Below are 14,823 nucleotides of genomic sequence, written 5' to 3' on the forward strand. Positions count from 1 at the left end.
ATCTGGGGGATGCAGAAAAAGCAATTCTAAAGTGCATAGCAATACAGACTTAACTGAAGAAATGAGAAAACTCTCAAATAAACAATCTAACTTTATACCTGAAGGAACTAGAAGGAGAGGAACAAAGCCCAGAGTTAGTAGAAGGATGGAAATAATAAAGATCAGAGCAGAAATAAAAAAGACTAAAAATAGAAAAGATTAATGAAACTAAGAGTTGGTCCTTTGAAAAGATAAACAAAATTGATAAACCTTTAGACTAAGAAAAGAGAAGGCTCATATAAATAAAATCAGAAACGAAAGAGGGGAAGTTACAACTGACCCCAAAGAAATACGAAAGATCATAAGAGACTACTATGAACAAATATACGCCAACAAATTGAACAACCTAGAAGAAACAGATAAATTCCTAGACACATACAATCTTCTAAGACTGAATCATGAAGAAATAGAAAATCTGAATAGACTGATTACTAGAAAGAAGATTGAATCCGTAACCAAAAATGCAGCAAACAAAAGTCCAGGACCAGACAGCTTCATTAATGAAGTCTACCTATCCTTCCCAAACTCTTCAAAACCAAAACAAAATAACAATACAAACAAAACACCGAAAAAACAAAGAAAGAAAAAGAAAGAAAAGAAAATCTGAAGAAAGGAAATCCTTCCAGACTCATTTTATAAGGCCAGCATTACCCTGATACCAAAAACGAAGACACCACAAAAAAAGGAAATTACAGGCCAATATCCCTGATGGACATAGACACAAAAATCCTCAACAAAATATTAGCAATCCAAATTAATCCATTAAAAAGATTATACATTGTGATGAAGTGGGATTTATTCCAGGGATAAAAATATGGTTCAATATCCACAAATCAATGTGATAAACTACATCAACAAAAGGAATAAAAATCATATGATTATCTCAGTTGAAGGAAAAGCATTTAACAAACACCAATTTATGATAAAAAAAAATTTCAACAAAGTGGGTAGAGTGGAAATGTACCTCAACATAATAAAGGCCATTTAAGATCAGCCCACAGCAAACATACTCAACAGTGAAAAGCTGAAAACTTTTATCATCAGGGACAAATCAAGGATGCCCACTCTCTCCACTTTTATTCAACATAGTATTGGAAGTCCTAGCCAGAGCAACTAGGCAAGAAAAAGAAATAGAAGGTATCCAAACTGAAGAAGTAAAACTATCACTATTTGTGGACAGTAAGATTTTATATATAGAGACCCCTAAAGACTCCACCAAAAAACTATTTGAATTAAAAAATTTCAGTAAAGTTGCAGGATACAAAATCAATATACAAAAACCAGTTGTGTTTCTATATACTAACAAACTATCAGAAAAAATTAAAACAATCCCATTTACAATTGCATCAAAAGGAATAAAATAACTAGAATAAATTTAATCAAGGAGGTAGAATGCCCTTACACTGAAAATTTTAAAACATTGATAAAAGAAGTCAAAGAAGACACACATAAATCTAAAGATATTCCATGCTCATGGATTGGATTAATATTGTTAAGATGTCCATGGGGCGCCTGGGTGGCACAGTCGGTTAAGCGTCCGACTTCAGCCAGGTCACGATCTTGCGGTCCGGGAGTTCGAGCCCCGCATCAGGCTCTGGGCTGATGGCTCAGAGCCTGGAGCCTGTTTCCGATTCTGTGTCTCCCTCTCTCTCTGCCCCTCCCCCGTTCATGCTCTGTCACTCTCTGTCCCAAAAATAAATAAACGTTGAAAAAAAAAAAAAAAAAGTCCGTATTACCCAAAGCAATCTATGGATTCAGTGCAATCCCTATCAAAATCCCAATGGCATTTTTCACAGAAATAGAACAATCCTAAAATTTGTATGGAACCACAAAAGGTACGATATCACCAAAGCAATCTTGAGAAAGAAGAACAAAGCTGGAGGCATCACACTTCCTGGTTTCAGACTACATTACGAGGCTACAGTAATCAAAACAGCATGGTATTGGCATTGAGCAGACACACAGACCGATGCAATGGAATAGAGAGCCTATAATAAATTCATGCATAGTCAGCTAATTTATGAGAAAGAAGCCAAGAATATACCATGGGGAAAGGACAGTCTCTTCAATAAACGGTGCTGGGAAACCCAGAGAGCCACATCCAAAAGAATGAAACTGTACCACTATGTTAACACCGTACCCAAAATTTAACTCACAGTGGATTAAAGACTTGAATATAAGATGGGAGACCATAAAACTCTTATAAGAAAACAGGCAGTAAGCTGTTTGACATTGCTCTTGGAGATAGTTTTTGGATCTGACTCCAGAGGCAATGGCAACAAAAGCAAAAGTAAACAAATGGAACTAGATCAAACTAAAATGCTTCTGCACAGCAAAAGAAACCAACAGTATAAAAAGGCAACCTACTGAATGGGAGACGATATCTGCAAATGGTACATTTGATAAGGGGTTAATATCTAAAAAAAAAAATAACTCCTACAACTCAGTAGCAAAAAATCCAATTAAAATATGAGCAGAAGATCTGAACAGAGATTTTTCCAAAGACATAGACCATTAGGAAAACGCAAATTAAAAACACAATGAGGTACCACCAGACACCTACCTATTAGAGTAACCGAAAACAAAAACAAGCCGACAACACCAAGTGCTGACAACGATGTGTAACTGCAACCCTCATACACTGACGATGGGAACGTAAAACGGCGCAGCCACTTTACAAGAAATTGCCAAACTTTTCCAAAGTTAAAACCATATTTACCATACAACAGCACTTCGAGTCCTTGGCATTTACCTAAAGAAATGAAAATGTCCACACAAAAGTGCAAACAGTGCCTTTATTCATGACTGCCCATCCTGGAAACAACCCAAATTGCTATCATCTGGTGAACGGGTAAACAGATTGTGGCTCACCCACAATGGAATACTACGCAACAATACAAACTAATGAACAACTTATACACATAATAAAATGGATGAATCACAAGTGCACTGTGCTAAAAGCCAGAAACAAAAGTCTACTGACTGTATGACATTCTGCAAACAACAAAACCATAGATTAGTTGTCATGACCTGGGGTTGGGGGAAGGGAACTAATTACCCAAGAGCATGGAGGAACTTTTTTTGGGGGGGGGGTGACAAATATTCTGTATCCTGGTTGTGGTTATGGTTATATGACTGTATATATTTGTCAAAAAATATATAGAACTGTATACCCAAACAGGGTGAATGTTACTATATGCAAATTATGTCAATAACCCCCAAATAAAAAACAAAAAATTCCCTCATCAACATAGATGTGAAAATTCCTTAATAAACATTAGCAAAATGAAAGCAGGAATGTATGACAAGTACACTATGATCTTGGGAATGAAAAGTTGAGCCAACTGTTGAAAATCAATGTAAGTCACTGTATAAAAAAATGTTTATATTGTATGAGAATCTCAATTGCTGAAAAAGAAAGCATTTGATGAAGTGCAACTCACTTTAATGATAAAAGGAAAATCCCTCACCCTGATAAGGGACATGGATGAAAAATCAAAAGCTAACATTATATTTAACGGTAAAGAACTGAATGCTTCCCTCAAGATTCGACAAAAGCCAAGGAGGTCCATTTTCATCAGCTCTATTCAACACTGTGGTGTACTGGACACCGTAGGAAATGCTGCAAGAGAAGAAAATTCAAACTGGGTAGGACATAGTAAAAGTGTGTTTGCTCACAAATGACACTGTTGTGTATACAGAAAAATCTAAGCAATCTATGAAAAGCTACTAGAACTCTAATATCATAGGAAACAAAGTCAATACACAGAAAAAAATTCATATATGTTCAGCAACAGTATTTATCGTAATATCAAGAATTATGACACACTAAAGGATAAGCTTAACAAAATATGTGGAGGACTCAAAAGTACACAACATTGCAGAGAGAAATTAAAGACCTAAGTAAAAGGAAATATAGGTTTATGAATTAATGGATTAATAGTATTAGGAAGTGAATTATCTCCATATTGATCTATAGATTCAATACACTCCACATTATAATTCCCCAAAACGTTTTCTCCCATGGCAATTGACAAGTTGATCTGCAAAGTTGTAATTGAAAAAAAGACTTTCAACAAAGCAGTAGCAGTTCTGAAACGTGCAGTAATACTCTTCAGTATTGTTAGAATAATGGACACATGGTACAATGGTATGAGAAGTATGAGAAGAACAAATGTATATGATTGTTTCCTCTTTTCACAGATTCGTTAATTGTATACACGGTGACAATAATTTTCTAATTAATTTTGTTTTAAAATTAATGTTCCAATTACAGTTCTGGCCTCACATGAAAATTTCTGATACACAGGCATCTCATTACCTTTTCTGAGTAGACCTTAATTTCATAATTTTTGGTTTTCTCTTTAATCCCAAACTTATGCATACATGTGGTGACTTCCCAAATCAAGATGTTAAAACTATCAGTATTCAGATCATTAATCGCAAGAAGCCTCCGTACAGTGGAAAGCTCCAGCAGTGACTACCCTATCCAAGTTTCAATACTTAATATGTGTTTACAAAAACTGCAGCATTACCTTGGAAGTGTTCTTCAAAACCCAGTGAAATCTGTGTAACTTCCAATTATAGAAAAAAATCTGGGTAGAGGAACAAGTTAGGTGACTGAGAAAAATACAGAATATGAAGCATTCTCTAACACAACTTCCTTGGACTTTCCCCCCAAAATCATGTAAAAAAGGTGGGACTCAAGAGTATATAGGGGCACCTGGGTGGCTCAGTTGGGCAGCATCCGACTTCGGCTCAGGTCATGATCTCACAGTCTGTGGGTTCGAGCCCCGCATCAGGCTCTGTGCTGGAAGCTCGGAGCCTGGAGCCTTCTTCGGATTCCGTGTCTTCCCCTCTCTCTGCCCCTCCCCTACTCATACTCTGTCTCTCTCTCAAAAATAAACATTAAACAATTTTTATAAAAAAAGTCAAAGGCTATTATTTAGGAGTGAAGTCTACAACTCCCTCTTACATGCAGAAATAACATGTATACATGGAGAGATAAGTAGAGATAAAATAAATAAGGCAAAATGTTGCCAAAGATGGTGGCAATTTTACTGTTCTTTCAACTTTTCTCTGTTAAAATTTCTATTAACAAAAAAGTTGTAAAAGAAATTTCCAAGTGGACAGTATTTTTCTCTCATTATTTCCCACTTACCCTGAGTTTTGGACAAAGAATGAGGATTATAGGCTATTCTCAACAACTTCACATACATTGAAAGACTGAGTATCTTTCAAGCATTAATTCAATTTAAGGGATGAGTTCAAAATGAATATCCTCTCCTTTCTTTCTACAAAGTTTTATCCAGAGAGATTTACCTAAAATTATAAAATAGATACACGAATATAAAGGCATTTTTTAAATTTTATATATTTTTTAATGTTTATTCATTTTTGAGAGACAGCATGAATGGGGGAGGGGCAGAGAAAGAAGGAGACACGGAATCTGAGACAGGCTCCGAGCTGTCAGCACAGAGCCTGATGCGGGACTCGAACGCACGGACTGTAAGATCATGACCTGAGCCGATGTCGGTGTGTTAACCTACCGAGCCATCCAGGTGCCCCAGGGCATTTCTAAATTAGCTACACCTGTAGGGTCTTACCCTCAAAATTTCACTAGCAGTTGAAAAACATGCTAATAGTAAAATTAATAAATATCAGGCGTAGGTTTTTATGAGTATGTAGGTTCTAATACCACCATTTTAAAGCAATGCCCTGAAATAGCACATATGGTGCCTGGGGTCGAACAGGTTGGAAGGCGGTGGCATGACAATGATGGGAGCTGATGTGTGCTTTCCAATATACATTAACTGGTTTTGTTTGTTTGCTTTTTTAACTAGGATGGATTATCTGAAGTTCAGCAATGATTTAAGAGTAACTGGAAGGTTTTTTTTTATTCACTAGTTCATTCAACCATAGAATAGGTCATATCAAATTTCATGCCACCAATGCTGTACTAAAGTTTCCTACCTTTTCTGAATTGGCCACCAATCCCGAATATTCTGATGTTATAAACACAAGAATGACAAATGAAGGCTTTCATATGTTTTCTGAATTCCATTATGAATTCTGTAATACGAGAATATTTTCTAAAGGCCTACAAGATTTTTTACATACAGGTTTCTCATTAGCATAAATTCTGATGCTAAGTAATGTTTGAGTCATACATAAAGGACTCCCCAAATTCCTTAAATTCTTAGGGTTTTACACCCATATGGTTTCTCTGATTGCTTTAAGGGCTGAACTGTATCTAAAGTCCTTCCCACATTTTTTACACTTAAAGGGTTTCTCACCAGTGTGCAACCTCTGATGTTCAGTAAGGAAGGAATTAAGTCTAAAGGTCTTGCCACATTCCTTACATTCAAAGGGTTTCTCACCAGTATGAATTCTCAGATGTTGAACTAGGTAAGAGCCAGAACTAAAGGCCTTCCCACACTCCTTACACTCATAGGGTTTCTCACCAGTATGAATTCTGCCACATTGTACAAGGTATGAGGCACAACTGTTTTTCCACATTCCTTACATTTATAGGGTTTCACATCGACATGAATTTTCTGATGCTGTGTAACATGTACATGTACTCGAAAGGTCTTTCCACATTCCTTACATTCGTAGGGTTTCTCACCAGTATGAATCCTCTGATGTTGAACTAGGTAAGAGCCAGAACTAAAGGCCTTCCCGCACTCCTTACACTCATAGGGTTTCTCACCTGTATAAAGTCTTTCATGTTGAACAAGGTATGAGGCACGACTAAAGGCTTTCCCACATTCCTTGCATTCATAGGGCTTTACCCCTGCATGAATTCTCTGAGGTGCATTAAGAAATGAACTAAGTCTAAAGGCCTTTCCACATTCCTTACATTCATAAGGTTTCTCACCAGTATGAATTCTCTGATGTTTAACAAGGGGTGAGCTACTACTAAAGGCCTTCCCACATTCTTTACATTCATAGGGTTTCTCACCAGTATGAATTCGCTGATGTTGAACAAGGTATGAGAAGGTACTAAAGGCCTTCCTACATTCTTTACACACAAAAGGTTTTTACCAGTATGAATACTCTGATGCTGAAGAAGTTTTCCATACACTATAAAATCTTTCCTACATTTCTTACATTCATAGGGTTTCTCACCGCTATGGATTCTTTGATGTTGAACAAGGTATGAGCTACTCTAAAAAGCTTTTCCACATTCCCCACATTCATAAGCTTTCTTAGCAGTATGACTACTCTGATGTACAGTAAATTATGGCTACTACCAGAGGTCTTCCCACGTTCCTTGCATTCATATGGTTTCTCGCCAGTATGAATTCTCCCATGTTTAACAAAGCCTGAGCCTCTAATAAAAGCCTTCCCACATTCTTTACATTCATAGACTTTCTTAACAGTGTGACTTCTCTGATGTTGAACAACGTACGAAAAAGTACTAAAGAACTTCCCACATTCCTTACATTTACAAGGTTTCTCACCAGTATGAAATCTCTGATGTACAGTGAGCCGATGTCCATTACTAAAGTTCTTCCCACATTCTTTGTATTTGTAGGGTTTTTCACTAGAATGTGTTCTCTCGCGTTGAACAGGGTTTGAGTACTGACAAAAAGTCTTCCCACATTCCTGATATTCATATGATTGCTCTCTATTAAGAATTCTCGGATGTAAAGCAAAAGATGTATATTTCTCAATGGTGGGCATTTCTTTATTGCTGTCTCATCCTTCGACTGAAAATCTGAAAGAAAACAAACAAAAAAACAAATATCTGTTTTCCTATATGAGAAAATACAGGAATAGATTTCTCTGGAAGAAAAGAGACTAAAAATATCCATTAGATATCAAAAGCCTAGATTATACTAAAATACTGTTATAAAAATTTTTTCAAGGTCAAAGAGAAATGCAAAGATTAGTGAGAGTTTATTTAAAATAGTAAGGTTGGGGATAAAATAGGTTTCATTTCTGATATTTAAGTGTGGATCAGGATCTTTGAGGAGCATGTTGAAAAACTGTACCCACACACCATCCCAGACCTCCTGAATCAGAAGACACAGGGCAAGTTCTGGGCATGAATATGTTTAACATTTCTAACAAATGTTCCTGATACAGATAAAATTCCATTTACCCCCACTGTGACTTCTCTTTACACTTTGAATAAAATCCATGTATCTTTCTGGGGCGCCTGGGTGGCGCAGTCGGTTAAGCGTCCGACTTCAGCCAGGTCACGATCTCGCGGTCCGTGAGTTCGAGCCCCGCGTCGGGCTCTGGGCTGATGGCTCAGAGCCTGGAGCCTGTTTCCGATTCTGTGTCTCCCTCTCTCTCTGCCCCTCCCCCGTTCATGCTCTGTCTCTCTCTGTCCCCAAAAAAATAAATAAACGTTGAAAAAAAAAATTAAAAAAAAAAAAAAACTCATTACAGAGGCGCCTGGGTGGCTCAGTCAGTTGAGCGGCCGACTTCGGCTCAGGTCATGATCTCGCGGTCCGTGAGTTCAAGCCCCGCGTCGGGCTCTGTGCTGACAGCTCAGAGCCTGGAGCCTGCTTCCGATTCTGTGTCTCCCTCTCTCTCTGCCCCTCCCCCGTTCATGCTCTGTCTCTCTCTGTCCCAAAAATAAATAAACGTTGAAAAAAAAAATCCATGTATCTTTCATTAATATGATTCCTGCTTACCTACAGCCCTCATATCAAGTCAGAATTTTCTTTGTTCCCTCTTTACCTCACTTTCCCCTTTCAGCACTTGGAATGTGTCACAAGTTTTCTCATCTTTTGGTTCCATCTGCAGGTGATGGTAATCTCCCCCAAACTCTCTGGCATGTGTTGTTTGCAGACTGGATCTTTCTCATCCTATATATGTTTAAGGTAAAATATCACTTTATCAGGAATACTGTAAATTGCTGACCTTGTCTAAGGATGCCCATGTCTTTAGCTTCTGTTATAACACTTACTTCTTGTAATTCCAACCTGTTTTCAATTACACAATTATTTCTCTTTGCTAAAAGTTTTAATTTATTTCCCCCACACCTACCTGTGGTTGATAGTATTTTGGTCTTCATGGCCTTTGCCATTATCATGCCTGTGAATATGTTGCATCACATGACAAAAGATATATAATTAAGGTTACTAATCAGTTGATTTGAGATGGAGACATCAACCTGGCTTGCCTGGATAATTCCCTAAAGAGCAGAGCTCTCTCCTGGCTGAGGGCAGAAAGGGAGCCAGGGACATTCAAAGTGTGAGAAGGACAAGACTTGCTGGTTGCTGGCCGGAAGATGGAGGGGACCACATGGAAAGTGTGAGAAGGAAATAAATTCTGCCAATAACCAGTGAGCCTAGAAGGCCCTATGCCCTAAAGAACTGTAGTCGCAGCTGAGACTCGGATTTAGCCACCCTGTGCTGAACTGGTCTACAGAACTAGGTGATAATAAATGACTGTAGTCTTAAGCTGCCAAATGTGTGGCAATTTGTTACAAAGCAGTAGAAAACGAACACTTTCCCCCAAAGCAGGCCCAACCCCTGTGTCATTCAGCACTGAACTATAACCCCCTAGCACACAGCAGAAATTGATTGCAAAAAAAAAAAAAAAGACAAATCTCCAGACAAAAAAAAAAAAAGAATTAGGATATAGTTAAAAGACAATGTCATACAAATAATTCACCGATAATCCATTAATATAAAATACAGAATACTTTACGAAATAAACAATTTCTGGAATGAGGCAGGGAAGGTATAAGGTATCTTTGCCAAAAAGTCAGGTACATTTCCAAGACTCCTAGGTTTCTCCAAGAAACAGAAGAGACTTAATACGGAGCTCTAGATGACAAATGCAATGACAAATGGGATACATGACTGATTATCTTGTATTATACATTCTGAATCAGTGATAATGGATGGATAAAAGATGAGTCCATCATAATTCTTGCAAGAGAACAGAAAAATAATTTTTAATCTCTGTTGTTGAATAATCTCCTACTTAGAAAAACTATTTATTAGTGAAGACTCAAATAATTCCTCTTCCTCTTTTCACTGGAGCTATGTTTCCAGTTAACCAAAAGTACTGGTTTAGAAAACTAATAAATATTTACACAAGAAATACCAGTAACAAAGTATCTTCCTACAAATAATGATATTTTCTTATTCTTTTTTTAAAGTTTATTTATTTTGAGAGAGAGAGAGTTTGAGAGCAGGGGAGGGGCAGAGAGAGGGAGAGGGAGAATCCCAAACAAAGCGGGCTCTGCACTGACAGCCTGTCATCGCAGAGCCGGCTTCAGATCCTCTGTCCGCCCCTCCCCCCAGCTCCTCCCCCGCATGCGCACACTCTCAAAAATAAACATTAAAAAAATACTGATAGCAATTTGAAAACCATGTCACAGTGTTGCTGTAAGAATCAATAAGGCAATACATGTAAAATACCGAGAACAGTGTCAGGCATAGAGTACAGATTTCGTGTTACTCTACTGCAAGTCACTTCTGCTGTTACCACCGCCACCAGCACCACCACCACTGGCTGCATAAGAGACAATGATCAAAAAGGGGAGGGGCTCCTGGGTGGCTCAGTCGGTTGGGCTTCCGACTTCCGCTCAGGTCATGATCCCACGGTTGGTGAGTTCAAGCCCCGAAACGGGCTCTGGGCTGACAGGTCAGAGCCTGGAACCTGCTTTGGATTCTGTCTCCCTCTCTCTCTGCCCCAACCCTGCTCATGGTCTGTCTCTCTCACTCTCAAAAATGAATAAATGTTAAAAAAATTTAAAAAAAAAAAAGGGGGGGGGTGGGAGTCTGCATGGCATGAGCAAACTGAACAAGATTTCATACCTCCCCTGACACATTTTCAGTTAATGACTTTTCTTCTTATGTCTACGAGAAAACACAAAATAAAGGATACTTACTCGTTCCTCTACTATATCAACTATCTACATCCAAATCCACTGTCACCATTTTTTCTTGTGCACAAAATTCCACCATCTTACCCCTCCAGGTCAAGACTGTTGCTTCTATAATAATCTCCTCCTCCCAATTCACCCATCTGGACCACTCAAATGGAACCGTTCCCATCATTAATCATGCAGGTGTAACCCCATGTCCCAACCAACCCCGTCTCTTCGTGAGCAAATGCCACCGCAGAGCCCTTGCCCTCACTTTCACCGCTGCCTCACCCCCTTCTGCTTACACCGGGCCTGTCAGGCTTTCACTCCTTGATCCCGCTGAGAATTTCCCCTTCTGGGAAGGCCACACCTCAAACTCAAGCTCCTGTCTTATTTTAATGCACGTTTCAGTAATCATTCCTCCATCCTGAAACGTTTTCTTCATTTGCCTTTGCCGGTACCACTTTCCCGTTTTAATTCTACCTCAAAACATGCTTCTTCTCAGTAGTCTCTTGTGGCATCCTCTGACGGACGTAACTGTGACACTCCTCTACCTGCCCTGGCTCTCTGGGAGACCTCGTGTAGTGCCATGGCTTTAAATACCAGCCACAGGAGTGCCGGGTGGCTCAGTCGGTTAAACGCTGGACTCTGCTAAGGTCATGATCTCACGGCTCGTGGGTTCGAGCCCCGCGTCGTGCTCTGTGCTGACAGCTCAGAGCCTGGAGCCTGCTTCGGATTCTGTGTCTCCCTCTCTCTTGGCACCTCCCCGGCTCTATCTCTCTCTCAAAAATAAATATTACAATTTTTTTTATAAATAAGTAAATAAATTCCAGCCATAAGCCAATAAAACTCAACTGCTGTTGTGAGCCCATCTTCTCAACTTCAGGCTTCATATTCAACAGTCTACTCAGCCTTCTAATCGGATTTATGACCATCTCAGACTTACCATATTCAAAGCACACATATTTCAATTGGCTCTCCATCCTGCCTTTTCCCTCTTTCCCATCTGAGGCAACTGTGTCACCATTTGCCTGCTCAAGCCAAAACGTGCTCATCCTTCTTAACGTCCCTCTTCCTCCACACTCATTTATAACCCACCAGCATGCTGTGAGTTCTATGCTCAAAGTAGCTTCTTGCCACTTTCCACCACCAACACTCGAATCCAAACCACTAGCAACCCCAGTCTGCACTACCGAAGTGGCCTCCCAGCAGCTTTTCCTCTCCTGACCCTTGTCCCCATTCAGGCAACCCTCTCTGCATCTGTGCAGGAAAAAGCAGGAGTGATGGACGGTATCTGCAGACCCGAGAACCTCAAAATAGCCATTTTCATCCAAAAGATTAGCAGACTAATTGGAGAGGTACAAGCAATCTGGGGTGCTTGGTAAGGTTTGACGTGGTTGGAAGCTGATTTATCAGGGAGGGAGGAAAGAGGGTTGTGATTAGGCAGAGGCAGCTAAAGGGCTTAAGGGGTAGTTGGAAAAGGTTTATCTCCTCATTTGGAGAGTCTGGGTGAAGAGTAGGTGAAAATTCTTTATATAGTTTTGCAACTTCTCTGTAAGCCTGAAGTTATTATTTTAAAATGTTTTGCTTCTTTCTGCTCAAGGTGTTTATAAGGATATCTGCCTGGAGTACCTGAGTGGCTCAGTCGGTTAGGTGTCCAACTTCGGCTCAGGTCATGATCTCATGGTTCGCGAGTTCGGGCCCCACGTCGGGTTCTGTGCTGACAGCTCGGAGCTGTGTCTCCCTTTCTCTGCCCCTCCCCTGCTCACGCTCTCTCTCCCTCTCTCCCTTAAAAATAAACATTAAAAAAATTTTTTATAAGGATATCTTCCTTATAATAATTCATTAAGCTGTATATTTTAATATGGTTTTCTAGTTTTTATCTCATTTAACAAAAGTGTTTTTTTTAATTTAAAATTGGAAAAATATAAATTAGATCATGCCTTCTAGTCACTTTCAGGAAAGAATCCAAATTCCTGATAATTAACAAAAATATATACAAGACTTGGCCTCTTCTGACATTCTCCCTTTTTTCTTGTTGCTACCCCCCTCATTAATTCTGTTCTGGTCTCATTATTGCTCCTGAATCACCCAAAGCTCACTCCCACCTCAAAGCATGTACATTTGCGGTTCACGCTGCCTGGAATGTTCTATATAATCATATAGCCTACGCCCTTCTTGTTCTTGTCTCTGCTCCATTATCACCACCTCTGAATATACAAATAAATCTAAATGCAGGAGAGGAGCTGAAAGCAGTCAAATTCAAGATGCAGTGGAAATACTGCACTATGAAAGAGAAGAGGCCCAATAAAATGACAGGGAAATAAGAGGCGAATGAGTGTTAAAATTTGCAAAGACAAAGTTTCTTTGGACATTTGGTGAGATATTCCTCTTTCTCCCAAGTTTCAGGCTTTTCTATGCAGGCCTTGCTTGGGCTCCCTTTGAAGGGACAGTTCCAAGCAACATCTCAGAAAAGTGCCTCCTCCCTGACCCAATGAGGGCTTCTCTACCCGATGGGATCTTACTCACCTGTGCGTTGTCTTCTTTGATCTTCCCTCACTATCGTCCAGGACTCTTTCCATCATTCCAATAAAGTAATCACGTGTGGCTTAGAAAGGGAATGTCCAGCTTACAAGGTAAGAATGTCATACAAGGTAGAAAAGAAATAAAATATGAATTAACAAATACTTTGAGCTTAGAACTTGGAATAAACTAGAGGTCAAAATGATATTGATAAGTATTTCTGGGAAGGGCAAGGGGATTCAAGAATCCAGACAGATGGGGAAAAGCTTTTATTTTAAGTGAAATCTACTTTTCTCTGTCTCTCTCTCTCTCTTGCATCTTGACAGAAAGCATGACCTTGTAATTGAGAACACAGACCATGGAACCAGAGCGCTTGCACTCAAATTCCTGCTTCTGCCTCCTACCAGCTGTGCGACCTTGGGAAACTCACTTAAACTCACTGTGCTCCAACATGCTTATCTGAAATGGTTACAAAAATAGTACCCATGACACAGGATGGTTGTGAGGATAGAGATCAGTTAATACAAATCAAACACAAAAATGTAGGGTGTAGAATAGTGATTGGTACATAGTAAACAATACACTCACTTGTGTATCGTCTTCTTGTGAGTTATTAACATTATCACTGTTATTTTTCTAAGAGAAAAAACAAAGATTCTTGAGACATCTCTAAGATATTAATTCAATCTTAAATGCAAAGTTCATGAATTATAAATTTTAACTATAAAATCAGGATAATTATTTTGTTTTTGTCTTTGAGAGAGAGGAGAGAAGGCTCAAGTGAGCAAGGGCAGAGAGAGTCCCAGAAGGGGCAGAAGGAGAGAGGGCGGGGGAGAGAGGAAGATAGAGAGAAAGCAGGGCTTGAGCTCACCCAATGTGGGACTCAAACTCAGAAACTGTGAGATGGTGACCTGAGCCAAAGTCAGATAATGACTGAATCACCCAGGTGCCCCCGGGTAACTGTTTTGTAAGAAAGAAAATGCAGTAACTTCAGTTTTTGTTTGTTTTTGAGAGAGACAGACACACACGGTGTGAGTGGGGGAGGGGGAAAGAGGGAGAGAGAGAGAATTCCAAGTAGACTCCATACTGCCAGCACAGAGCCCAGGCATGGGGCTTGAACCCACAAAGCCCTGAGATCATGACCTGAGCAGAAACCAAGAGTTGGAGGCTTACCCAACTGAGTCGCCCAGGCGCCCCCCCCCTTTTTTTTTAACGCTTATTTTTTTTTTTTTTATTTATTTTTTTTTTTTAACGCTTATTTTTGAGAGAGAGAGAGAAAAAAAAGCACGAGTGGAGGAGGGGCAGAGAGAGACGGAAAGAAAGAACCCCAAGCAGGCTCCACACTGACAGCAGAGAGCCCAATTTGGGGCTTGAACTTGCAAACTACGAGATCATGACTGAAACAAGGTGCTGTCGAGAAA

General features: G+C 39.5%; 1 protein-coding gene across 1 annotated transcript; it reads right to left on the reverse strand.

The window, feature by feature from the left end:
* Positions 1 to 6,037: 6,037 nt before the first annotated feature.
* Positions 6,038 to 14,190, reverse strand: ZNF30 (zinc finger protein 30). The gene is given in 7 exon segments (XM_045441131.1): positions 6,038 to 6,548; positions 6,551 to 7,084; positions 7,087 to 7,282; positions 7,285 to 7,762; positions 8,737 to 8,864; positions 13,409 to 13,507; positions 13,991 to 14,190. Coding segments are annotated over 4 exon segments (1,476 nt in total). The 5' UTR covers positions 7,729 to 7,762; positions 8,737 to 8,864; positions 13,409 to 13,507; positions 13,991 to 14,190; the 3' UTR covers positions 6,038 to 6,246.
* Between the last annotated feature and the right edge of the window lie 633 nt (positions 14,191 to 14,823).

This window comes from Leopardus geoffroyi, chromosome E2 (genome assembly GCF_018350155.1).
Source record: "Leopardus geoffroyi isolate Oge1 chromosome E2, O.geoffroyi_Oge1_pat1.0, whole genome shotgun sequence".
Classification (NCBI taxonomy): domain Eukaryota; kingdom Metazoa; phylum Chordata; class Mammalia; order Carnivora; family Felidae; genus Leopardus; species Leopardus geoffroyi.